Below are 26,937 nucleotides of genomic sequence, written 5' to 3' on the forward strand. Positions count from 1 at the left end.
GAATTGCTTGCCTGCCGACTCTAGGCAGGCCATACATCAGGGTTGCCGGGAGTCAAAGCCAGGTTCTTTAGAAGAACAGCCAATGCTCCTAACCTGTGAGCCACATCTTCACCCCGGTCCAAAATTAAAAGCCAACTTTTAATTTTGCCCACTAAGGAATTACAACAAAGCTACCCAGTCTTCTATATACATCATGGGATTGTGTGTAAGCTGTACCAGGCCTGGTGTAACCCCAATTCAGTTCTTAGTACCCATATTAGGTGGCTCACAATCACTTGTAACTCTAACCCCAGAGGACCTGATGCCCTGTGGTTCCAGTCATCTGCATTTATGTAGTGCACATAAAGTCAGACAGGCACACACACATAAATGTCCTTTTTTAAAGTATTATGAGACTGTATATGTGGCTCAGTTAACAATCACACACAAAGGCCTGAGGTGGATCCCCAGTACGGCATAAACCAGTCATGGCGACACAGGCCTGTAACCCCAGAGCTCAGGAGAATGCTATGTCTCCTCATATCTTCCTGAATCATTGTGGTGGCAGTGGGAAAGAGAACGGGGTGAAGCGGTAGGCATCATACATCTGTGTGAGCGTGTCCACAGAGGGGCTTTGGAAGAGCATGGTGTAGCCTGGCATGGCACACTGGGCATAGACTGAGGTTCCCGGCAGCCAGCACTGACAGGCCTTGTGCTTTGACTGCCCTCAGGATGAGGAATATCAACATGTTGGCATACATGTGGAGAAAGCCTGTGTGGAGGGAGATATGTATCCATAGGGCACGTCAAACGCTCCAGACTGGCAGAGGAAGGAGCCTGTGACTCCCGTGTTTTTCTGATCCTGAAGAGCCCAGCTTGTGCACATCCCTCACTCCTGGGTCACATGTCATATTTGTGGTCATGCAGATTCAGGGGTGCCAGGTGTGTGGTATTCTGGATTCTCCCCTAGGGTGTAGCATTTCCTTGCTTCAGATGAATCTCTTCTCTCTGCACCGCTCACACCTGATCACCACACCCAAAGCCCTGACACGCAACCATGGGCTGCCATCCACCAGAATCTCTCAAATCCTTCTGTTTGCTGGACCATTGCCTCTGCTGATTGCTCCTGGCCTCTCTCAGGCTTCCCCTTCACACTGAAGCCTCCCTCTAAACTGCCCACCACTACACCTTGTTTTGTTTTGTGGGGCTGGAAATGGCCTGGAACCTACCAGACAAATACTCTAATCTGAGCTTGGTTTCTGTTACCGTGTGTGCTAGGCCACCTCCGTGGTTCCCACCTTGTCCACAACTGGTATTCAATAATCATTTCTCAGATGGCTTCCAGGCTGCAGAGGGAGTGTAATGCTAACCCCACCCCACCTATTGCTGAGTTGGACTCTCCATTCCCATCAGGGCCCAGAGCCTTCAGCTGCTTGGACAAGGCATACCCTCTTTGCCAGCTTCCCCAGTGTCACCTCTGCTGCTACCTGCTGAAGGGGTGGTGTCCTTGACAGACAGGCTGATTATTAGTGATTCAGCATTAGGCAAACTGTGGTGTGGCAAAGGGAAAGGTGACTGTCCACAGACAACCACACTGGCTCCCCTAGATCAAGCACCAAGGGACAGTAACAACATATGGCCACAAGGGGCTCTATTGAGCAACACACCCCTGGAGACTGCTAGAACTTCTAGCCTGGCCCTATTCAGTCTCTCAGTGGAATGTAGATTTCAAAGCCCACCAGCACTCGTCCCCTCTGCTTCCCCCAACACTCCTCTGAATGCCCTATGTGGGTTTTTTGTTTGATTTTACCTCCAAGCTGTTTTATCCACCAACACACGTCTTCCTCCGTTGAGATTCCTGTCTTGCAGCCCTTTCCACAGACCAAGGGAGGAGATATCCTCAGTGTTCACTCTGCTAACTCTAGATGAGTGTAGTATAGTTCCAAACCATGACCTTCAGCCTTCGGGACAGGAGAACAACTGTCCTTTTCATCTCGGCTATGTCTCCTGATTCCATCTTTCTCTTTCCATAGCTGCCTGGGTCCCGGGCTCCTATTTTCTAGCCCAGCTCTCTACAGGATCCTGCGCCTCCAGATGGCTCCCCACCCACCCACCTCTGAGCCTCCAGATAGCGCCCCACCCACTCACCTCCACTCCTCAGCTCTACACTCTGGAGCCACGGAGATCTGACTCCCATCAGGCCCTGCGTGTCAGTGAGTCTCAAAGGCCTGCGTGTCCTCATGGCTCCCCAGGCCATCAGTGCCCAGTTGCCTTGTTCTCCACCCAGCTCTCACTCAGCCCTTCAACCTCAGTGACCAGAGTACCTTGATGTTTCAAGCTTGCCTATTTTGCCGGCCCCCGTGCTCGCTCTCTTCCCTGTGCCCTAGAGACCTGGACCCACACCTGCTTCAGGAAATCTACGAACATGCGATCCCCCAAATACACACGTGTCAGGCAAGCCGAGAGCCTTCCAGGTCTCCTCTGCTGGTGTCACAGGCAATGTCCCTCTGCACCTAGAAAGAGTCCTCCAAAATGCTGATGTGTTAGGTGAGCTATGAGGACCCAAGACAGGGAGAACAGTAGGGAGCTGAGCATTGTGCAAATGTTTGGAGTGCGGTTTTTGTTTTGATTATTTTTGTTTTTGTCTGTCAGACTCTCACTGACCTGTGTAGAAATCCTCAAATTAAAGAAATGCGGTGTGATTTTAGTAATTTCTACACTTTTTCAGTCAAAGGGCAGACTGGCTATGAGTGAACCTCCTGCAGGAGGGGAATGCCTCCCCAGTCTCCTTGGAGCTCTAGGTTAATAATTCCAAGGTAATTTGCCTCAGAAATGCTGCCCTATCTAATCTGCATGCTCCCTCCTTTCTTGGGAAAACTTGACTCACTCCAGCAGTCTTTCCTGCTGGGGTCAAGAGCCTCCTTTGGCTACAGGAAATGGTTGGAGTGGGCAGGCCTTGAGCTAGCTTCCTTTCTCAGCAGCAAGCCCTCAACCCTCAATGCCCACCATCCTCTTCCCACTCAGAGCTGAAGTCTGTGCTAGCCTCAAAAGCAGCTTTAAGGATTTGAACCTGGAAACCCAGACTCCCAGACATGAGCTTTGCGATTTTTTTTTTTTTTTTTAGCTATAGAAAGTTTTGAAGATTTGGTATGGAGAAAAAAATTCTGCTCAGCCTTTCAAGAGTTTAATTAGTGGGAAGGGAGCTCTGAAATTCCAGGCAGGAGGTCTGTTTACAGCTGCAGGGCACGGCAGGAGCTGAGGAATAGAAACCCAAGCCAGGGGGCAGCCGAAAAGGTGGTCTGGATCCTTCTTAGACAGGATCACCAACAGCTGAGACCCTACTGTGTTCAAAAGCCAACACACACTGTCAGGCTATATCTAATCTTGTGACCCCACAATCCCCTTCTCCTCTTGATCAATAGATAGTGCGCATCCCTCCTGAGTTTCCCAGTCAGCGTCTGGTGGCCAGCCCAATCTGGACTCATTCTCTTTTCTTGTTCCTCAAATAGGACTCTGTCTAAGGAAGTGGGCTGGGATGGCCTGTCCTGCAAAGGCCCCACTGGACAATGAATAAGTTACCTCCCTCAGCCTTTTTTTCTAATAACCAATTATGGTTTCTTGAATCGTAAGAAAAAGTTGCTACAGAAGGAAAAAGATGTAAGATATGTTTGGGGAAATTTTACTACAATGCCAACATTTGTGATACTAAAGTTGTAAAACAAACAAACAAACAAACAAACAAAACAACAACAACAACAACAAAAAAGATCACCAATGTACTCACTCCTTAAATACAGCCATGAAAGATGCTGGCCACCAAGTTTGATGGCCTGGGTTTGATTCCCCAGGACCCACATAATAGAAGGAGAGAACCAGTCCCCAAAATGTTGTCCTCTGACCTCCACATGCTGACCATGGATGTGTAAACACACACACACACACACACACACACACACACACCATATTCCCTCTCTCACACATGCACACAGGGTCCTTCCATCCCCCCGTCTCTGTCTCTGTCTCTTGTCTCTCTCTGTCTCTGTCTCTGTCTCTGTCTCTCTCTCTCTCTCACACACACACACACACAGCACGTCTTTGCTTTTCCTTTACCTTCTTGTCTTGTTTCCGAACTCTCCTATCAATGCAATGATAACCTACTCTCCGATTTGCTCCTTTTCAACATTATGAGGAAAATGCTGCGCTGCCTGAATAACCCACCTATTACATAGTATGAACTCTCATTTTGTTACTTGAACTGTTTCCAGTGTTGGCATACTGAATCATTTTGCTAGGAATATACTCATAGCTGTCTCTAAAAACATATACACCTGACCCAAACACCCAAGCACAGACACATGAGTCTCAGATGCACCGGTGTGTGCAAAATTGCTAAGTCCAGACTACCTTAATAGCCAGTGCTGATCCTCTCTCCCATTTCCGACTAGACCCTTGACTGTATCACAAGCAGAGCAGCAGCCATAGCTGTGAGCACCCACATTACAGAGAGGGAGTCCTCATCCAGGTGCAGCCAGGAGTCTCACAATGACATCACAGAATTCACTATGAGGTCACTCCTGAACTTGCAGGTATGGAAATGCAGACAGCCCTTTTCAGGTAGTCCTTTATTTAAACTGCACTGAGAAAACTGGAGTGGATTCCAGGGATTTGCCCTGGGCCCTGGGTCCCTTTGCAGTTTTTGGCTCTGAGTTATACTTTAATGAGCTTCAAAGGTCACTGTCTCCATGACCTGGGATGTCACAGAATCAATGATTTCCAAGCCCTGGCCATTCTCTGCCTCCATGATGGCCTTCACGTCGGTCGTCTCTAATGTCTTAGTCATGATGCCCACATCTTGGCCACGTGGTGCCAGGCTTTTTCCACCCAAGCTGGCTCTGATGTTTCTCAGGAACAAGCTGATTCTGCCCATCCTCTTGCTTGCAGAGGCAGAGCTGGCAGTGGAGATGGTCCGGGACAGTTTGTGAGAGCTCCGGGACTCCTTTGTGATGGGGACGTGGCTGACCCCTTTGTGCCACCTGTTGCGCTTGCTGCCTTTGTCCTTTTTGTCATCGCCAACACCTCTGTGACTGGTTGATTTTTGAAACTCCTTGTCCCCTGCTGTCTTGTGACCTTCTCCTGTCCTCTGGTGCTGCTCACTCCTGCTGCCAACTCTTTCCTTTGCTCTCTGGTCCCTTCTCGACCTCCTTTCCTTATGGGCTTTGGTGTTGGTCTCATAGGCTTTCCGACACCCAGTCTCTTCACTTGAGTGGCTTTCGCTTGGCAAGGTCAAGGCGAGGACAACTGGGACTGGGTCATTTGCTGTTTCTCCAACAGACTTTCCTGTAGTCTCAATCCTGGAATTTGCTATAGTCATCTCTTTGCGGGAGAGGCTGGCAGGTGAACTGGGAATATACTCCAAGGACTTGCTTGCCATCCCTGCCAAGGCAATCTTCATGCTCTTTGGCGACATTTTGCCAGCTCTTGCTATGGTCAAATGGCTTTTGCTTCCTCTTGCTCCCACGGCAGCCTCCCCTACTGTAGCTTTGTTTATCTGTCCCAAGACTTCAGGCATGTTTGCTGCCAAGCTCAAAGAGTCTACTAAGTCACACACTATTGCCTCTGATGCCGACTCTCTGGCAAGGACTTTTGAGCTTACTTTGGGCGTGGGTATCCTGGACACAATAGTGGATATGTGAGAATCATAGATTCCCTCCCCACCAGCAAAAGCAGAAGAGCTGATCGCACTCATATCGGTGGCGGTTGCGGTGGCGGTGGCGTTGGCGGTGTCGGTGTCAGTGGCGGTGGCAGTGGCAGTGGCGGTGGCCTCGGGGAGGCTTTTGATGCTGATCTTGTATAGATCTCTTTTTCTTCGGTGGCCGGATTTTCTTCTGCCTTTTTTTTTTGGTATCTTCAGTTCTTCATCCAGAAAAGGTGTGCTCATCATGTCCCCTGCTGGGATGGCATAGGTACTGGTGTTACTGTCCACAGGTGGTCTCAGGAGGTCAATCAATTTTTCCCAGTAGGAAAAGAGATCATCCTTGCTTTCGGGAGGGGGGCACAACTGCAGGTAGCAAGAACGGCCAGTAGCAAACTTGAGACGTAGCTGTTGTTGATCACGTTTGTGAACAGAAATCTTTACAAACTTCAAAGGAAGGAGCCTAGTGAGCTCCAAGGTCTTTCCAGCCTTGCGTTTTTTGCCTTTGATGCTGCTGGTGGCCTGGCCATGTCCCAGAAGCTCATCGAATGGTGCTGGTCGGGCCAGCAGCATGACATCAGGGAGTGGAAGGATGGGACTGGTGCACGCAATGCCCACAGTCACCATTCGGACACGATTGTGCACGTCGATCACTTCTCCATATCTGGTGATCTGGATGAAGTCGCTCTCGAATATCGGTGCGTACTTGAATATATCATACTCTCCTTTGTGCAACTGCTGCTGTAATTTCCCCGTGGCGGTGTCGAACAAGCCGTTGAACATGCCGACTTCAGCACCACTCTGGGCTGTATAATATGGTAACAGAGACTCTTCCTTCGTGGCCATTTTGTGTCAAGAAAGGTATGCTGGCAAGGTGGGTTCCTGCGTCTTTCTTGGTCTCCACAGATGAGGGGAGCCACAGTGCTCCTGGGTCACAAAGGTGGCACTACAGCAGGTCTTCTCAACCCCACCCCACAAGCCCCCAGTTTGCCTCAGAGCCTCCAAGAGGCCTGGGCTGGGGGTGGGAAGGGAGCACAGATGATTGGCAAGGGGTGCTGTTGAGTGCCTGGACCCCAAGTCCAACCTCTCCAAAGATGCAGGGTAGACTCCAGGGAGGTTCTCTTCAGGGTCTACAACGCCTTTGACCTCCACCTGTAATTTTTTTTGAAAGCTCCCTGAGAGTCTACAAACTGCAGCCCTAGTGAGAGAGGTGACCACTAGAGCCTGAAGCCCCTGCACAGCCATAGTTATCCCCCTCTCCCTTTGTGACCTGTCGCTGGCACATCCCTCTTTGTCCCATCCCCTAGCTGCCCTCCAGGAGGACAGGACCAGGAGGGTACCAACATGAAATGGCATCAGATGGGAACATTGTATATGAGTACTTCCTTCTCTTAGCTCAAACTGAAAAGATTCAAAGCCTGTGGGAATTCAAGGAAATGGGGAGATTGGAAACATCTGAGTTTATGGTTTCATTTTATTGGATAGCCTGGATGCTGTTCTTGATTCTTCCAGGAAACCTCACTAAATGTTGATGCTGATAACCTTTCAGGACAGCTCTGGCCTCTACTAAGATTATTGCTTACTCTCACTGTACTATGTGTGATATTTCACATACCGGTGGAAGGATCCATGGATGTGTACTAGTTCACAGGACAAAGACACTAAAGGTTAATCACTTACACCCACAAACTATAATGTTCGAATCCAAGTCTTGCTCATTCTAAAATCCTTATTTTAAATCACCACATGATTTTGCCTCTTGAGAGAAACTTGGGTCAGTCAAATGTTTTCAAACTAGACTGATTTGTTTTTACTACATCATGGGAAATTGTATATAATGTGCATGCGTGTGTGTGTGTGTGTGTGTGTGTGTGTGCATGCGTATGTGTGCGTATGTGTGCATGTGTGTACATTCATGTGCTTGTATGTGTGTGTGCTTGTATGTGTGTGTGCTTGTGTGTATATGTGTGTCTGCATGTGTGTGTGCTTGTGTATGCATGTGTGTGCCACATGTGTGTGTGCTTATGTGTGCCTGTGTATGTGTGTGTGTGTGTGTGTGTGTAGAGTGTGATAAAGAAAGCAGGACAATCACTTTAGATAGTAGGTGAGCTGAGGTGAGGGGGTTTGTGAGTCAGGGGCCACATAGTTTTTTCCTGTCATTTTTGCTTTTGTGAAGAACCATTTACTCTCTTAAGGACCCCAGGTTTTGCTTCCCAGTTTCCACACTGTGTTTAGTGAAATGCACAGCATAGTGCCAGGGGTAAGGAATCAAGGTCCTCAAATTCCAAGTCCGAATAGCCCTGCTGTTGGGGAGAGCTGTAGAAACCCATTTACATCTCATTTACATTCTCATGACTGCCTATTACCACAGCCACATAGCCAGACTCAGGGTTTCCGCATTATTGTCACTTGGACCCCTACTCCAGGCTTGCCCAGTTGGTTTTAAAGTCATATTCCAGACACGTGTTCTTTATGAATGAGACTGTCACTATCAGGCTGTGGAAGCACACAAACCTGTTTATTAATTGATAGGCAGATGAGCAAAATCTGGATTCTCCACCTGAAGCACCATGCATGTGCTCAAAGCATTTAAATGTTAAATAGTATGCTGTGTGTTTCCACTCACACACATAACGCAAACACCTTTAGAAATCTGGTTCACAAACTTTGTGGCTTTTAAAAGTATAGCCTTCAACTTTGCATTGACTGTGTGACCTTGAGCAAGCTTTGGAGCTCCCACTTCCTTGTGTGTGGGATGAGCAATGCCCCTAGGGAGCGAATGTCCCCCCACAGCACTGTCTTAGGGGCACTTGGAGTCCTTGAGCTAGTGGGAGGTAGGCCCCATGGGAGAGCCTGTCACTGAGAGTGCATCTTTAAGTGACATCATGGGATCCCTGCCCCCACCTTTCTCTTCCACTCTGCCTCCTGGTTGTGGGGTGATTTTGAACCACCACACATTCCCAACCAGGATTTTGTTGTATCCAAACAGGCCAGAGGAACAAGGCAAATCCCTCACAGACTGACACTTCTAAACAGAACTGTACTGGCTGGTTTTGAGTGTCAACTTGACACAAGCTAGAATTTTTAGAGAAAGGAGAAAGGAGCCTCCCTTGAGGAAATGCCTCCATGAGATCCAGCTTAAGGCATTTTCTCAATTAGTGATCAAGGGTGGGATGGCCCATTGTGGGTGGTGACACCCCTGGGCTGGTAGTCCTGGGTTCTATAAGAGAGCAAGCTGAACAAACCAGAGGAAGCAAGCCAGTAAGCAGCACCCCTCCAGGGCCTCTGCATCAGCTCCTGCTTCCTGACCTGCTTGGATTCCAGTCCTGACTTCCCTTGGTGATGAACAGCAATGTGGAGGTGAAGCTGAATAAACCCTTTCCTCCCCAACTGGCTTCTTGGTCATGATGTTTGTGCAGAAATAGAAACCTTGACTAAACATGAACCAAAATAAACTTTTGTCTTTTTCAATTTTTTTTTTTCATTCACACTTGAGTGGTGTTTGTACATGGACATGAAGGCCCAACATCGATTTTTCAGACACACCAGGTCTGGCGATATGACTAGTCTGGCTAGACAGCTTAAATCTTTGTCTTAAATCTAGAATTACAGGCAGGCCTCCATGTCCACCTGGCATTTACACAAGTTATGAGCTCAGGCCTTCATGTGGCAAGTAAGCCCTCTCTCTTAAAATATTTTGTGTGTGTGTGTGTGTGTGTGTGTGTTGGGTGCATGTGCATGCCACAGTACACATATGGTCAGAGGATAACTTATGGGAGTTGAGTCTCTCCTTTCATTGTGTGGGACTGAACTCTGGTTAGACTTAGCAGCAAAAGCCTTAACTCTCAGCATCCCCGTTTCTTTTTGTTTCTCTCGGGCATTGTTATGGTGACCGAATACTACATACATGCTATCATACATACAATGTTGAGCATGCTGTCCCAGGAGATGAATGGTAGCTCCTATAAGCATCCAATCAGCCTCAACAAGCTTGGCAGCTCAGTGTCAATTTCTTCACAAGAACACTTATTTTAGTTTTATATTTTGAGACAGGATCACACTGTGCAGCCCTGGCTGGCTTGGAAATCACAATATAGACTAGCTGGCCTTGACCAGAGATCCACCAGGCACACACCACCTAGTCTGACCCCAAGAACAATTTTTAATGAGGCCGGAAGCTTCTGGAGTTAAGAGCCACAAGAACCTGGAAGAATGTTTGGTGTGTAAACTTGGTCTCCCTTCAGGCAGACCCAGATCCAAAGACAGCAGCAGCACCTGAACCCAAAAAAGTCACTCAGACAGGCTAGAGTAGTAAGCAATCAAAGACTCCTTCAAAGTTCTAGGGTGGTGGTGGTGGCGGTGGTAATGGTGGTGGTGGTGGTGGTGGTGGTGGTGGTGGTGATGGTGCTGCTGCTGGTGGGGGTGGTGATGGTGCTGCTGCTGGTGGGGGTGGTGATGGTGCTGCTGCTGGTGGTGATGGTGGTGGTGCTGGTCGTAAGCTGGCTACATTGGAAACAAGCATTTGACTTCTTGACAGACTATGAAATGATGACAGTGGAACTCCCGACCCGAGCCATGACCTTTCAAATCTTTACTCTGAAGCTGATGCTGGGACAGATCCCAGGAAAACACGAGAAGCAAAGAAGGAATGGTGGCTCCTGGAGGCCTTGCCAATGATATGTCAGTGTGCCCTGCAAGAGGCAGCAGAAAAACTGAAGATGTGGCCAACCAGGTGCTAATTCCCATGGCCCTATCTATGTTTATTCTTTCAGACTCCTGGCCTGCCTTCTTCAACTTGAAGCATGGGAGTCAAAGGTCTGTGTGGCACATGCCAAATGCAGTTCTTTTTAAAGATCACGGGAAGCATCCCTCTGTCTCCTCTCTAACCCATTACCTTCTGTGGCTGTGTTCAAACTGCCTTGACTTTGTAGTAGCACCTCTACCCACAACCAAGGGATTAGGGCAATGTTTTGGTTTTTGTTGTTGTTGCTGTCTTTATTTCCTCCCCTTTATTAAGATACAGATTAGCTAAAGATGTAGATGGCTCTTTACTGAATAGGAACAGCCAGAGGTACAATCATGCCAGTGACATAAGACAGTTTAGAGGCATCACATAACAGTTCAAACAAACAGGCACATATGGCTGGCAAGCTGGCTCAGCTGGTCACAGTGTTTGTCACCAAACTTGTTGACCTAAGTTGATTCTCCAGGACTCACATGGTTAGAAGTAAAGAACTGACTGTCAAATATTATCATCCCCAGACCTCCACTCAAGTGCTGTGGTTTGCCAGGGTAGGGAGGGCTTGGTGTATCCCTCGTACTACAAAGTGAGGGAAAGGGCTTGAGGAAGGGAGAGGGGCAGGAAGAAATCACTGGGCCAGGAAATTCCAGAAAATTAGGATTACCATTCTTGGAACAACTTTAGCCATCCCCCATCTTGTCCAAAACTCTTCTCTCGACTTCTTTGTTCCCACCTCCCTTTTCCTTGATATTTGAAATATGTTTGTGCTATGAGGCACAGGGATGCTAACAGGTGTTAACATATCCAAGTCAAGCTGAAACCTGTTCAGGGACCACCACTGTGGCAGAAGGCAAGTTCAAGAGACTCAAGCTGAGCCAAAGCGATGGTGCAGCCAGCAAAGGCACGTGCCGCTAGGCCTGGCGGCCTGAGTTCAATTCCTAGGACCCATGTGGTGGAAAGTGTTTGACTCCAAGTTGTTTTCTATGGCATAGACATGCACCACCCACTTCCAAACTAAATGCAATTTATAAAAAGACTGTGTATGTTGAGGCATATTTGTATGCTCAGAGAAACTGATGGCTGAAACATTTAACAAATTTGGATTTTACATCAAAATTCAATTGTAAGCCAGGCATGGTGGTGCACACCTTTAAACCAGCATTCTGGAGGCCGATCAGCACTTGGAAGTTGAAGGCCAGTCTGGTCTGTATATTATGTTTCAGGTCACCTCAGGCTACATACTGAGACTCTGACTCAAAGCAAACAAAAAACTACCTTAGTGCCAAACAGTTGGTGTGAAGGACACACCTGTAGTGTTGTTTCAGGGTTTGCCAGTGAGCAACTGAATATCAGTCAACAGCCTGAGGCACAGGGTTAGAAGTCACCACATGGGCTGCAGAGCTGGCTCAGTGCTTAAGAGCTCTTCTGGTCTCTGTAGGCAACTGCACTCGTGTCTACACACACACACACACACACACACACACACACACACACACACACCTACATATAATTAAAAATAAAAATAGGGTTGGTGAGATGGGTCTGCAGTTTACAACAGCACTTGGTGCTCTCAGAGAAGATCCGGGTTCCATTCCCAGCAACTATGTGGTGGCTTGCAACCCCCTGAAACTCCAGTTCCAGGGGACCCAATGCCCCCTCTTCTGGCCCCCTCTCAGGCACTGCATGCATGTGGCACACAGACATACATGCAGATAAAGCACCCATACACATAAAATATACATTTTAAAAAAGCCAACTGCACTACTTAGTGGTCTCCCCACGAACCAAGGATGCCACCCAGCCCCAAACCCTCAGTGCTGACCGAGCACCCTGTGACAGAGAGAGAGAGATGTCGTGTCACTATCTCAACACTTAGCAGAAACCAGTGCCACACTAACGTTTACCAGGTCTTGTTCCGATATTTATTATGTTGACAGGCTAGGAATACTGGGATAAATAAGTAATATTTTCTCTTACAGAAAACTGTAATGATACTATTGAGTGGGGTTAAACACTGAGGATTCCACAGAAACATCAGGATTTTAACAGTAGCCAGAGTCCTGGTGGCCAGAGGTAGATCTCCCAGCTGAAATGCTCTGGACCACATCTCAAAATAGCTACAAGACAAAAGCGCCATTAACATCCCACAAAGCAGATGCCTGGCCCTGCACCTGGCTTCCAACCCTGGTCTCCACAGGCTGTGGCTGTGGTTATCTTTGGCTCTTCCTGCCCTGTCACTGAGTATGGAGTCCTACACCCTTTGAAAGTTGAACTTTGTGCCTTCATTTTGTGACGTTGTAACAGTTTGTAGCCAAGGACAAAGCTGCTGTGCCCAGGGTTCTTCCTCTGCAGTGGGTACAGGGAAAGGTGTCGTCCACAAAGTTGCACAGCTGGTCATCAGCCAGTTTCACTCCCCTGGCGCCAGCAAGTTCATGTGGCCACACAAATGCTTTTGAGGGGCACTGTCCACCATGGCAGATTCCCCAGACTCTCAGAAATCAGATCTGATGAAACTCCCGGAAAAATCATGCCAATGTTGTGCAAGACAAACATCTAAATAGCACAACACCAGGCTCTGAAACGGATACCCTATGCACAGTCATTCTGGGACAGAACAGCATATTTTTCTAGAAAGCATACCCTGGCCATTGGACAGCCTCAATAATGAATGTTCTCGTTCCATATTCCTTTGGAAGGACGTTGTCAGCCGCAGTGGAGGATGTGGTCCCACCCCACCTATCAAGGTAGACACTTCTGCCTGAATCCCATTAGTGGGATCCTGCTTTGCATAGGACCCCAGCCTGGGACCAGCTAGGTCATCTGAGACTGGCCGAGATGGTAAGGCCTAAATCCTGGAATTGGTGAGACAAAGGATGCTCCTGCCTGCTCCACGGTTCACTCGGGGGCAGAGTGGGACAATGCAGTAGGTCACCACAGGCCCTCCTGCCCCAACGGCTCTTGGCTGCTGGGATTCTAGAAGTGCGCAGGAAGCCAGTTTTCCAATGGCTTCAGGGTTTGGGGTGGAAAAGGAGGATTCAGTAAGGACTCCCCAATTGCCTCCATGCCACCTCTGCTTAGCTCTGCAATGTTCCTTCTTTTATCTGTTGGATAAAGAGGTTCCTCTCATCTTCCGGTGTCCGTCCATTCTGAGCCCGGACGATACAGGTGGGCCGGTGCAGGTTGAGCATGTATATCAAATGCTGTTTCTCGTTTTTCAGCTCCTCGATCTGGGCCTTCAGCTCAGCATTCACACTCTCCAGTTTCTCTGACTCCTGAGGGACAATCAAGAGAGGACAATCAACGGAGGGAACCAAGGAGCAGGGAGGTGGGGGACCACCTGGGAACCTTCGGGCTCCTCAAACTGAGAGAGACCTGCTAGAGGAACCATCGTACCACAAAGACGGGATGATCAAGCTAGGTGGAAGGTGGTATGAACCCTGTAGAGGCCTCGGAAGTTGGGACACATGGAAAAGAAAGCCGAGAGCCAAAGGCAATAGCAGGGTTTTATAGTTTTGTTGTATTTGGTAAAACCGGTGAGTAAAGTCTCTTTAACTATGTTGGTGTGACTCGAAAGTCTCGAAACTGCTGGGGATTTGTGGACTAGTCTGTGTCACAGCATGCATGAGGAGGTCAGAGGTCACTTTTAGAAATCAGTTCTTTCCTTCCACAGTGGGTTCTGGGTATCAAACTAGGGTGCCAGGTTTCATGCACCTTGCCAGCTTGCTGGCCCTGGATATATGAATACACATATGTATGTATGTATGTTTGTATGTTTGTATGTATGTATATAAATATGTACACGTGTGTGTGTGTAGATACATACATCTCTAGAGCCTCTTCTGCCATGCTAATAGCTTTGCTCCATCCTCTGCCTACAGCTGGCATTTCTGCCCCACCCACAAGGCTTTCCATCCCCTAGGAGAGGCTGGACCAGGCAGGACTCACTTTCTGCAGGCACTCTGTCTTCTCCTTTTTTTTGTTTCTACACTTGGCAGCAGCAATTTTATTTCTTTCCCGCCGCCTCCTTTTCCTCTCATCTTCTTCAGGGGCCACCTATAAAATCCAAAAGGCACACATTTAAGCCACCATGAACCCAAATATCAAGGCTGTGGGGGTTTGCTTGTTTTTAATCCCTTATGTGTACATTTGCATATCTATATTTGTCTGTGTGTATGTCTGCCACGTGCATTCGCAGTGATCTCAGAAACCAGAGGAGAGTGTTGGATCTTCAGGAGCTGGAGTTATAGGCTGCTGTGAGCCACCTACTGCACGTGTTGGGAACTCCAGTCCTCGGGAAGAGCAGCAAGTGTTCTTAACCACCAAGTCATCTCCAGCCTCATGACTTAGGTTTCTGTATGAATCCCTTTCACACACATGTGCATGCAAACACTTGACAATGAATAACAAAATCTAAAGCCTGTTCAGTACAATAGAATTATACTGGAAATTAGTAAGCTAAAAGCTGCTTTAAAAACCTAGAACCTGGGGCTGGAGAGATGGCTCAGTGGCTAAGAGCACCGACTGCCCTTTCAGAGGTCCTGAGTTCAATTCCCAGCAACTACATTGTGGCTCACAACCATCTGTAATGAAATCTGATGCACTCTTCTGTCTGGTGTGTCTAAAGACAGCTGCAGTATCTCATATAAATAAATCTTTTTTTTTAAAACCCTAAAACCCACCTTAAAAATGCATTTGGATTTTGGAATAAGAATTTGAATTTTAAATTGATAACCACTGATGCTAATTATAATCAATACACACACAACACACACACACACACACACACACACACACACAAGACTTTGTAAGTTGTCCTTCCCTCTGGAGTCAGGAATGACCAGACTGTCCCGTAGCCACATTCTCCTGAGAGCAGTGCTGTTTGGGGAGGTTGTAGAACCTTTGGGGTAGGAGACATGGCTGGCAGGGGTGGATTGTTGAACAAGGGAAGGGAACTGTTGAACTCTGAACCTACTTTTATCTGAGCTTTGCTTCTTGAGCTAGAAAGATGTGCACAGGCTCTCACCAACGAGCACAAGCCCTCACCACTGAGCACAAGCTCTTACCACAGTGCACAAGCCCTCACAACAATGCACAAGCTCTCACCACTGTGTACAAGCTCTTGCCACCATGCACAAGCTCTCACAATTGGGCACAAGTTTTCACCACTGGGCACGGAGCTTCCCTGGCTACCTGTCTTCCCTGCACAACGGACTGTATCCCCTCAACTGTGTGAGCCAAATCAAGCTTCTTCCCGTGGCTTCTGTCAACCATGTGACCGCAGTTCAAGAAAAACAACCAACATTTATTTCTGTCTTTACCAAGAGCATCCTGGTACGTCCTTTCCATGAGGTCAGTGAGCTCCTGGAGGAGGGACTTGAGACCATTGGTGGTAGCAAATGGTATGAATGAGCCCGTAGCCGGATGCTATTGATGGGTAGAGTCCTGAACCACCTGCTGATTCAGCCAACAAATCATACTGATTCCCTGCGCCTCCTCCTGAGTCAGAACTGGGGTGCTCAGAGGACTGAGCCACGTCCAGCTTTGGTGGCTATGGTCCTCCGTGGATGTTCATCCTGACCCTGACGGTCTATGGACTGACGAGCAGTGAGCACATCAGCCATGGACTCTGTAAAGCACATCTGGGATGAACTCTCCCTGTGGGATGCTCAGTGCAGACCCTGCCAGCTTTGGGATGCCATGACTGGCCCACTCCTGACCTTTCCCCATTCTTTTGAATCAGAAGACATGGTGGACTGAGATGGAAGTATTTTCAACCTACAGAGGCAAAGCCCAAGGAATCTAACCCCAAATTTCTATCCTTCATGCCTCAAGGCCACCATCCCAGGAAATACAAAAATCATACACACACACACAGATACACACAGATAGACAGACACACACATACATGCATACATACATATAGACACAGACACAGACACAGACACAGACAGACAGACAGACACACACACACACACAGACACACACAGACACAGACACGGACACAGCTCAGTGGTTAAGAGAATTTGCTGCTCTTGTGGAGAACTTGGGTTTGGTTTCCAGCACCTACATGGTGGTTCTCAAGTGTAACTCTAGTTCCAGGGAATCCAAAACCTTCTTCTGACCTCTGTGGGCAGCAGGCATGCACACAATGCACATACATCCACGCAGACAAAACACTCACATACATAAAATAAAAAAAAATTAATGCAAAGAGAAAATCATGAAAATCAAAGAACAAGTAAAAAAAGAATTACACTGGTAATGTGGGAAATTGAGATTGTGTCTACTTTTAAAGTTATTTGGATTTTGAAATAAGGTTTTGATATTTAAATTGGCCTTTGTGAGCCAGATGGTGGTGGCGCATGCCTTTTATCCCAGCACTTGGGAGGCAGAGACAGGCAGATCTATAAGTTTAAGGCCAGTTTGGTCTACAGGGTAACTTCCGGGACAGCCAAAGCTACATAGAGAAACCCTGTCTTGAAAACCAAAACCAACCAAATAAAACACTGATCCCTGTAATTCAAAACTGGACAAAGAATATTTCATAAATACATCCTTTCCCCTAGAGTCAGGAATAGCCTGGGAGCACCACCCACCCACTCTTCTCCCTCTAGAGACCCCCAACTGCCCTTGCCAGTCCACCCACCTGTCTAGCCTCCCTTCCCCGTCTTTCCCTACTACTGTGTCTTATTTCAAACTATTTCATTAGAAGAAAAAAAATATCTCCCAGAATGTTCCAGGCTCTAACTCTCCAGTATTGGACTTGATAGCCATGACTGTTTTGTGGTACCCTCTCTGACCTCCTCTGAGCTAGCCTGAAGCACAGTTAATGCCCCTAACGGCGTCCATAGCAACAGCATCATAAATAGTTCATTCCCATCTACTAAATGCTATGATTCAGGTTCCCCTCAGACTTCCACAAATGTCAGTCCTATTGACCAATCTCTTTTTATCCCCAATGTAATGCAATGTCTTATACTCCGCCACCGACCTACAACCCCAGACCTCAAGCTCCTTTTTTTTTTTTTTTTTTTTTTGTTGTTGTTGTTTTTTTTTTTTTTTTTGGTTTTGAGACAGGGTTTCTCTGTGTAGCCCTGGCTGTCCTGGAACTCACTCTGTAGACTAGGCTGACCTCGAACTAAGAAATCCGCCTGCCTCTGCCTCCCGAGTGCTGGGATTAAAGGCGTGCGCCACCACGCCCGGCCTCTCAAGCTCCTTTTAAACTCACATCTTTTGAGCCAGTTTCACTCCTTACTCCACAGTTGCTATCATACCCATTAAGTAAACTTAAAATAACCCTAATTAAGAAAGCCTAGCAAAGTTACAAGCATTCACCTCTGATGCTCTTGAGACAACATAGCTACCAGCAACCACAGCTCAGTAACCATGTCTGTCACTCCAGGCGTCTTATGCAAAGGTTTCTCAGCACATGTGAGGTTCACATGTGTGTGAACATGTGTGAGCACAGAGCAAACACATGGTGTACCACATCTGTGAGCATTGTTATCAGGAAGGGTAGGGCTAACCCTTGGTCCCTGGATCCATCGAGTGATGAAAATCGCCACCATATTCTTTGCTTCTTTAGAAAGCCTCTGCACAGACTGTGGCCTCACCAAACTCACAGCTTCAAGCACCATCCACAGTCAGATACTTCCCAACCCTGGATCTCTGGCCCAGGACTCCCAGCTCACATCTGTGCCTGTCTATTTGACATCTTCCAAGGACACAAATTCTGTTCTTGTCCCACCTGGCCTTCTACAGTCCCTGCAGCAAATGGATACTCTCATCTTTCCAAAAACCATAGCCATACCTAAGACAGCTGGCCTAGGTCCAGAAGCCAGCCACTTTTCAGCACTATATCCCAGACCTTCCTCCGTGTAAGTGCAGGGTCTCATAGTTTCATTTCTGAGCATACTTCTCTGGCTTACTCATCCAGTGGCCTACCCAATACGGTGTCCAGGGCATCACATAAATGTATCAGACCAGGGAACCACATAAATGTATCAGACCAGGGAACCACATAAATGTATCAGACCAGGGAACCACATAAATGTATCAGACCAGCTCCTTCTCTGTCCAAAAGCCTCCCAGTGGTTTCCCTTCTACTCTTGACACAGCAGCTTCTGTGTGACATGCCCAGTTCACTCCCAGCCCACAGTCTCCCCCTAATGAGAGAACCCTCCCCACACAACTCCCTCTCCTCAAGTCTTAGCTAGTAGGCCATGACCAGGCAAGCTTTCCACAGTCTCCTAATCTAAAATGAAAATTTCACCTCTAGCTAATCTCTGAACCCATTTCTTTTCTTAAAATATAATAATAAAGTTTATTTGTATGTGCATAAGCCTCTGCATTTGTGCAGTTGCCTGCTTCTGTGCACACGAGCCTTTGCCTGTGTGTGCCTGCATTTGTGCAGTTGCCTGCTTCTGTGCACACGAGCCTTTGCCTGTGTGTGCCTGCGTTTGTGCAGTTGCCTGCTTCTGTGCACACGAGCCTTTGCCTGTGTGTGCCTGAGTTTGTGCAGTTGCCTGCTTCTGTGCACACGAGCCTTTGCCTGTGTGTGCCTGCGTTTGTGCAGTTGCCTGCTTCTGTGCACACGAGCCTTTACCTGTGTGTGCCTGCGTTTGTGCAGTTGCCTGCTTCTGTGCACACGAGCCTTTGCCTGTGTGTGCCTGCGTTTGTGCAGTTGCCTGCTTCTGTGCACACGAGCCTTTGCCTGTGTGTGCCTGCGTTTGTGCAGTTGCCTGCTTCTGTGCACACGAGCCTTTGCCTGTGTGTGCCTGAGTTTGTGCAGTTGCTTGCTTCTGTCTCCCTTTTGTTGTTGTTTTAAAAGAGACATAATTTTTATTTTGCATGTATGAGTATTTACCTGCATTTATGTATTTGTGACATGTTTATGCAGTTGCCTGCAGAGGATGTTGGATTCCCTGAAATTGAAGGTACAGATAGCTGTGAGCCACCATGTGGGTACTGGGAATTGAACCTGTGTCCTCTGCAGGAGCAGCAAGTGCTATTAACTGCTGAGCGTGCTCTCTCTCTCTCTTTCTAAAAGACAGTATGGAAATGTATCTCAGATTTCCCTCAAACTCACCACTCTCTTGATCTTCCTGTTTCAGCTTCTTGATATCACATACACACACACATGCACGCACGCACATGTACGCACATCCATACACACATATGCACAGACACATACACATGCATGTACCTGCATGCACACACACATGCACACACTCTATCTGCCCAATCTCAGGTGCACACTATACCTGCTCATTCATGTATTATAGTCTTTACTCCGTTATCTTTAGACAATAGACTTTAGAGCCAGAGGCCAGAGCTTTGGCTGATTCTTATCCCCAACTCTAAGCCATCTGATTGTGCTTGTGTGGAGCATGTGTGATAAGCATGAGCTGAAGAAAGGATCACGTGGGGTTGCAGAACGCACCTCAGACTTGGTGACTGACATCTCCAGGGGTCTGTTGTTGATGGTAACTGACTCCAGCGCAGAGGACATCCGATGGCAGAGGTGCTTATTCTGGATGGCGAATCTCAGCTCTTCCTTGACAAAGGGTGTCAGGTTAGCAAAATCCTCAAATACCAGTGACCCAGGAGGTGAGAGGCAGGGGACAATGGCGGTCGCACTGACTTCTGAGGCAGAGACCTGGCCTGGATGTTGAAGCATCATTTTGCTGAAAGAAAAAAGAATAAGCACAAACTGCTTCAGGCATCCTGGGGCATGGGGTCCAACCGTGCCGAAGTACAGCCTACCTCAGAACCAAGTCCCATCAGCCCTGAGGCTTCAGGTTTCTTATTACTTTATGCTCATGCCCATGCCGGGAGAGATTATAGGAAGTAAAGGAGAACATATTACTGTTGTTTTGCTAAACATATGTGTTGTAAAACTGCCTCTTAAATATTTATGTTCTGGCCCACAGATTAGCAATACCCTCAATCTTGGTCAGTTTCTTTTTGCAACAGGCAGCAGTTAATGCAGAGATTCATAACTGTGCAAGGTGCTGAGAATAAGTGGCTATTCTGTGTCCCACCCTAAACAGCACCCCTACACACACACATTCATAGCTCAGGGAACATCGGGGCTAAAAGGAGGTAAGCTCAGGAGGGTAGGAGACTTCTGGGAACTGCTGCTTTCTGGATGTGACACGGCAGTTTCTCTCATGAACCCAGCAGCTCTGGTCACCTGCACAGGACCTGTAGAGGGGAGACACAGTCCCAACCCTAACCCAGGAGCTATTAGCAGTGAACCCTGATAGTTAAAGGGATCACTTATTCAGTAGTTAAGTTGCCCATGTGCCGGGGGCTGGTGAGATGGCTCAGTGGGTAAGAGCACCCGACTGCTCTTCCGAAGGTCCAGAGTTCAAATCCCAGCAACCACATGGTGGCTCACAACCATCCGTAACAAGATCTGGCGCCCTCTTCTGGAGTGTCTGAAGACAGCTACAGTGTACTTACGTATAATAAATAAATAAATCTTTAAAAAAAAAAAAGTTGCCCATGTGCCAATAACTATCCCCACACCCGTGCAAGCAATGCTAATTAAATTCAATGCACCACCAAAAAAATGTTATGCCATCCTCACTGTGAGTAAAACAGATCCTTAAAACACACAGCTCAGAGACACATCTAAAATAAAGCTCAAGGGGGGTTCTCTTTTCAGGCTCTTCTGTGGCCAGTACACAGAATATACAAATGTGGCCTCAGTCCTAAAAGGAAGGAAGGAAAAAAAAAAAAGTACAGCGCCTGCTGTGATCCCATTTTCAGTCTCCTTTCAAAAAGAATCGGGAAGACACTTGAATTGAGCCACATCTGTTAGCCAGTGGAAGCTGGGGCCCTGAATTCAACAACTCTGTGGCAGGACTTTCTCCTGGAGGAAACTGGGTCCGAATGAAGAAGGTAAACACACGTGGGGTATGTTTCTTTGCCCCAGTCACTGGCGGGGAATGGCGCTGGTGGTGGTGGTGGTGGTGGTAACTCAGGTCATGCAGGAATACGGAGCCCCTTCTTAACGAGATGGCTGGCAAAGCAAAGGACCTCACTCAGCAGGCAAAGCCAGGAGCAAATGGGGGTGTTGTTTAGCTTTGACATGCAAGGAGCAAAGCTTGGAACAGGGCCAAAGGAGGATCTAGGATGAAGGAGCAGGCAATTTGGCCCTATGGGACTCAGTCTACATGTGGAAGTTGACTGAGAAAGCAAGCAAACCATTGCTGAAGCTCTGGCTCGGCCACTGGCCTGGCTGGACAGTTAAACAACTGAATAAATAAAGTGCAGCTGAGGTGGCCGAAGCAGATGACCTCATCAGTCTATAGGTCAGCAAACCCACAGGGGTGACAGGGGGAACCACGGGCAGAAGCAATCCTGGAAGAGTGTTGTGGTGCCTCTTTCTGCTGCAGACTTGCTGCCCCCGTCACCCCCACGGGCCTTTTCCCAAAGCAGGAGCGGTATAGTGACCGTCCTCGGCTACACTGGTCATCAGCCAGGTCCCAGAGGGCAGTGAGCCTTTTGGCAAATCTCTAACATTTAAGGAGACATCTATCTACCTTGTCTCCCTTGAGCCTGTGAGTTTTACAGCCAGCTTTGTGAAAACTAGTCCCATTTTAGGCATGAACTTACTGAGATTTAGTCAGATCACATTAACATGGGATAGTATGGGGCACTGGGATTTGTTTTGCGTGGTTTCAGAACTCACAGCCTTCCATAAAATCCCCATACCAGAATTTTTTTATTTGTTTGTTTGTTAACTGAGATTTGAAGACTGCTCCGTTATGTGTGGTGATAGTACCCTAGTGGCTTTCTCTTCTGCAAAGGAAGGCTGGTAATGAGTACCCTAATTCCCCAAGAGTGGTGTGAACAACTTGGGAAATAATACAAGAAATGCCCTGGAAAGCATTCTGCCACAAGGAGCTACTCTGGGTCTCCCAGGATCTCCCACAGAGGGATGCTCTCCTATGGAGACTCCCTGGGGTCTAGTCACCTTCTTGAGCCCTTCCTCAAGATCCTTTTCCCTGGATATTAAGCCCCACTGGTGGAGGCAGAAATTCCGGACCAGTGACTGTTGAGTCAAAAGAACTCAAAGAGATGTATACAATTCTTTCCCAGACAGGAGTAAGAACTGAAGGTCTCTTAATTGGAAGCTGTAACCTTGTACCTGGGGGATGTTTCTATGACTTCTGAAGCCAGAGGCTCGGCATCCTCCTGTATATTCTCCTTTGCATTTTATTGGAAAAACAGACAAACAAACAAAAACCCCAACAGCCCAGGGGTGGAATTCAGGGCTGCCACTGGCCTGGCCATCATTTGTAGGACTGAATAGTTCATCTATACTTAACTAGTTCATCTATACTTAACTAGCTTGAGCTACAGCAGTTGAGCATGACCCTTTAGCAGCCCAGTTAAGTTTATTATTGAGCCCTTTGAGGTTAAAGTCTGTTGTTTAGGACTTCCCCCAACAGCGTTCTTAGTGTAAAGTCAGGAAGAAACTGAGGAATGTCAGTGGTATGGAATGTTTCTGTGAAAAGCTGGGGGTGGGGCTTACTTGGGGACACAAGCGTGTTATAAAGCTGTTAAGAAGCCCTCATGGGGGCACACTCTGTAAGATTTGGGCTCTTGTCTTTTCTGGTTTGTCTTGCACAGAGGTCTCCAGAGAGTCAGACAGAGTCAGGCTGTGTCCTCCAGGGAAAGAAAGCTTAAAATTTCAGCTTGATTTCGGGAGTTGAGGCCCCAAAGAGGGGAGATTTGGGGTGAGCTAACTTTCTACACTGATCATAAAGCTGTCTTCCAGATTTGCTTCCAGATTCTGCTTCATGACTTCCAACCAGAAATTATGTCACGCCATCGGCAATCTCGTCATTTTCAAGAAAATGAAACTCCCCTCACTTAACTGGAAATTCAGCTCCTAGATTTTTATCTCCTAGTAGCTTATGATGGCTTTGAATTTTCACTTTTGATTTCCACTTCCTTCCACCAAGCTGTCTGCAAACTGTCCTGTAGTACTAGGGAACCAGTACTCCTTCCTGACTCTACATCCTGTCCTTTCTCCTGTTTGAAGGCTGGAGGCGGGAGGCTGGGCTTGAGGGTCAGAGACAGCATTTCCAGGTTTGCCTCTGGTTCTCACTAGTTGGGTACCCACTCCCGAGCCAGAGGCTTTCTGACCTTCAGTTCCTATCTGAACTGACGTTAACAGTTCCCTCCCAGGACTGTGGGGAACAACACATTACATGCACAAACTTTAAAACATAAGGAAATTAGGATCCATACATCCATTCTGACTCCACATCCTCCCTGCCCCTCAGGGAACCTGATCTAGTTCAGTTCAGTTTAGTTCTAGTCATCAGGAATTGACTGGAACCCTCAAAAATTTCAAGCTAGTTCTGTTACAACCGGTGGTTGACCCCCGAGTTCCTAAGACATCAGGTGAATTACACCCAATTGGCTGACATCAGCACTCCTCCTTTAGGGTTGGATTGGCCAAGATTGTGAGTTCTCACAAAGGAAACCATTTCTCTCTTGAAGTTTCGGGGGGGGGGGGGATCCTGGCTATGTCCCTCCTTCCTTGACAAGGAACCCCTATAGCCAGTTCCTTAAGGAATCACAGACTTTGGCTAAAGGAACTCAATGGGACACCCAGCATTAGAATTGTCTAGATCAAACCCCCATTTTGTTATTGAATAAACTGAGGTCCCAGAAGGAAAACACTTACCTAACTAAACTCAGAGAGATGGGTGTGGTCCAGTCCAGCCAAGCTGCTCACACCCATCCTCTGCTCATTCTGCACTACCAGGAGGACCCATCAGTTAGTTCAATAGATCAACCAAATAAGCAACCACAGAGAGAGCTGCCTGCCAGGGAGGAAATTGAGGGCTGAAGAGACCCATACCTGGCACCCCTCATAGAGGAGGCTCTGACAGAATGAAGACCAGAAGAAACTGGTGTGCCAAGAAGGGATTTAGATAGCCACAGGTGCTGGGCAATGCCTTCTTCACTCTGGGAACCTGGTCAGCAGCCTCTGAAATCTCCTGATAGAAGCAACAGCAACCCCCACCTCAGCCCCACCCACTCCAAGCAAGAGCCTGTATGTGGTAACATTATCCCATAACAAATGCAACATGCAAAACATGTGCTCCCTTCTTGGTGGCACACGCCTGTAATCTCAGCATATGGGGACCGAGGCTAGAAGACTGCCATAAGTTTAAAGCAAGCCCCAGTTACATAGGGAGCCCTTGTCTCAAAAGAGTGGAACAACAGGAGGGGAGAATAAACCTTTTAAATAATCGGGCTTGGCAACTCCTTTAATTTATAAGAAAGCCCGTGAGCTACATGATTAAATCAAGGAAAATAAAATGGCTAAGAGGAAAATACAGAAATGGAAGTTGAAAATGAGCGTGGGGTCAGAGCAGGGAATCAATCCAATGGGAGAGAGCTAGGAGACAGAGACAGTAAGAGAAGCCCCCTTTCCTGTTCTGTCTCAGAGACCGGCTAGGAACGCTGGGTGGGGGAGCCTCCACACTCAACATCCCTCCCTGGCTCCTTTTACTTTAATTATTTCATTCTAGAAACAAATCTGTCAAAAGCTGGCTATCTGAAGCACACAGCGCACAGAAAGGTGCTGGGTGTGTTGGTCTGTAATTTCAGCACTTGGGAGGCTGAGGCAGGAGGATTGGCCGGAGTTTTTATGGGCAGTCTGGATTACAGAGTGAGACTCTGTCACAAGAATACAAAACAACCCTCCCCCCCGCGCACGTCCCTCCCCCCAAGTACAAGTGGTTCCACACCCTGGTCCCTCCACCCGCTTGATCCGATTCCTTCGCTTCCCTTCCAATACATAAAGAAACCCAAGGGCCGGTTAAAAGTTAGCCAGAGCACAGCAAGTCACAACAGCGAGTGAGGCTGGAAGTGACGTCTCAAACCCAGCCGTCCGAAGTTAGCTGGTGCGGAGACCTCTCGGCCTTCAGCCCCGGGACAGCGCCACACCAACGCTCGCCGCCTCCAAACTTATCCCAACTCACTTTCGCTCGCAGCGCCCTACGCGGTCATGCTGCCCAGAGCTCTGCTCCGGGGAGCGCCAGGCGACCTCCAGCGGCTGTGCCGGACCTCCGTTCGAGTGTCCGGTCTTCATTCATTTAGCTCGATACCGGGAGCAGCGCTTCAACAAGCCGCGGCCACTGCGCCTCTACGCGGACTTAGGAGGGACCCGCTCCGAGTCCAGCGTCCGGACAAGAAGTGATGGATGGAAGAGGGGACCCCGACCCCTAGAGTGTGAGTCACCTCCGCGCACCAGCACCCACCTTCCACCCAGACGACCTCTCCTAGTTGCAAACTTGAGAGCGCAACTCCTCCGTTCCTGGGCATCTTTCACGCCTCAAGTCAAAAGAGAAAGTTCGTTCTTTCACTTTACCAGAAACTTTTTCCCAGCTAGGAACGGCAGCGGCAAAGAGAGGCTCAGCTGAGCGACTGTGACACGGACACTAGGGCTTCAGTCCCCGGTGGCGCAAGGGTCCCGGGACTGGTCACCAGAGGGGAACTTAGGGTGAGGAGGGCAGCGCTCCTCGGTGTTGCTCTAACTCACCTCCAGTCTTCGCTCGGGGCGGCCAGGGTCCAGAGAGCGGCCAGAGGCGGGTGGTCTGTCCCGCCGGCGGGCGAGCGCCAAGGACTTTGCCGGAGCGCGAGTTAGCCGATTGGCTCCACTGGGGAAGCACCGTGCGCGGCGTCTCGCTGAGTGAGACTGTGGCTGGGAGCGCGTTGCATCACCCCTTTTAAAGCCCTCGCGTTGGCAGGGAGCCCGCTTAACTCCAGGTTACCAAATCCCAGGCTGACGTAATGCTATTAATAGCTTCCAGGGAGAACTGGCCAGAGGAGGGGTGAAGGAGGGACGGGGGCGGGGCAAAAGGTGGGTGGAGACCGCGGACTTGGTGATGCAAGTTGAGAACGGGCGGTCGCGGCGCGTCCTGCGTGCCTCGCACGCCCGGGACACACACACCCGCCCGCCCTCTATCTCCATATCAGGCTGGGAGCCGCCCGGGCGCACCGCCAGATGTGCGTATTCGCCGCTGCGTGTTCCAGGCATGAGCCAATGGTGCCCAAGCCAGCGGCATGACTCCACCGCCCTGGCATCTCTCCCTCCGCTAGGTTGGGGAAAGGGGGGAGGAGGGGTGCTGGGAGGCGGATCCTGGCAGTGGCCCAGACTAGGTGAGGCTGGGAAGCGGGCACGACCTTTCTCTAAAATGTGTGGTCATTTTTCTGAAACTTCAGGAAAATGTGCCTTCTCTGACCAGCGGCCTAGCCTAAGGAGGGGGCGGGGAAGGGATAGCGGTGACAATCTCCCGCGTGAAGGAGGTGCCCAAAGTTACACTCCGATGAATCCACACCGTTACCCGCCACTGTGACCTCCTCTGCCGAGGACCCAGCTAGCAGCTGTGGGTTAATGTAGACATTCGGCAGCCTCGTGCTCCCATGCCCGCGGCCCCACACTCGCAGGGGTCCCCGAACTCGCTAGGAACCCGAGGTGCTAGTGACC

The 26,937-nt window shown here is 48.6% G+C and overlaps 2 protein-coding genes across 2 annotated transcripts; both read right to left on the bottom strand.

The window, feature by feature from the left end:
• Positions 1–4,589: 4,589 nt before the first annotated feature.
• On the bottom strand, positions 4,590–6,873 carry Garin4 (golgi associated RAB2 interactor family member 4). Its single transcript, XM_021166989.1, has one exon. The coding sequence runs from the start codon at positions 6,515–6,517 to the stop codon at positions 4,694–4,696; it is 1,824 nt and encodes a 607-aa protein (XP_021022648.1). The 5' UTR covers positions 6,518–6,873; the 3' UTR covers positions 4,590–4,693.
• Positions 6,874–12,320: 5,447 nt separating this feature from the next.
• Atf3 (activating transcription factor 3) lies at positions 12,321–26,193 on the bottom strand. The gene is made up of 4 exons (XM_021166899.2): positions 25,990–26,193; positions 19,855–20,098; positions 14,358–14,465; positions 12,321–13,684 (listed from the first exon to the last, which is right to left on the bottom strand). Exons 2-4 carry the CDS (start codon positions 20,092–20,094, stop codon positions 13,487–13,489), a joined length of 546 nt encoding a protein of 181 aa, XP_021022558.1. The 5' UTR covers positions 20,095–20,098; positions 25,990–26,193; the 3' UTR covers positions 12,321–13,486.
• Positions 26,194–26,937: the final 744 nt, after the last annotated feature.

This window comes from Mus caroli, unplaced genomic scaffold (genome assembly GCF_978045245.1).
Source record: "Mus caroli unplaced genomic scaffold, Mus_caroli_1 scaffold_1, whole genome shotgun sequence".
Lineage (NCBI taxonomy): Eukaryota > Metazoa > Chordata > Mammalia > Rodentia > Muridae > Mus > Mus caroli.

Bases quoted from the DNA above. Each gene is read 5' to 3' on its own strand.
- Garin4 (XM_021166989.1), bottom strand. From the start codon at position 6,517: ATGGCCACGAAGGAAGAGTCTCTGTTACCATATTATACAGCCCAGAGT.
- Atf3 (XM_021166899.2), bottom strand. From the start codon at position 20,094: ATGATGCTTCAACATCCAGGCCAGGTCTCTGCCTCAGAAGTCAGTGCG. The intron at 14,466-19,854 runs GTGCGTTCTGCA...TGGATTTTATAG, and splicing joins TGTCAGTCACCAAGTCTGAG to GTGGCCCCTGAAGAAGATGA. The intron at 13,685-14,357 runs GTGAGTCCTGCC...ATTGTCCCTCAG, and splicing joins AGACAGAGTGCCTGCAGAAA to GAGTCAGAGAAACTGGAGAG.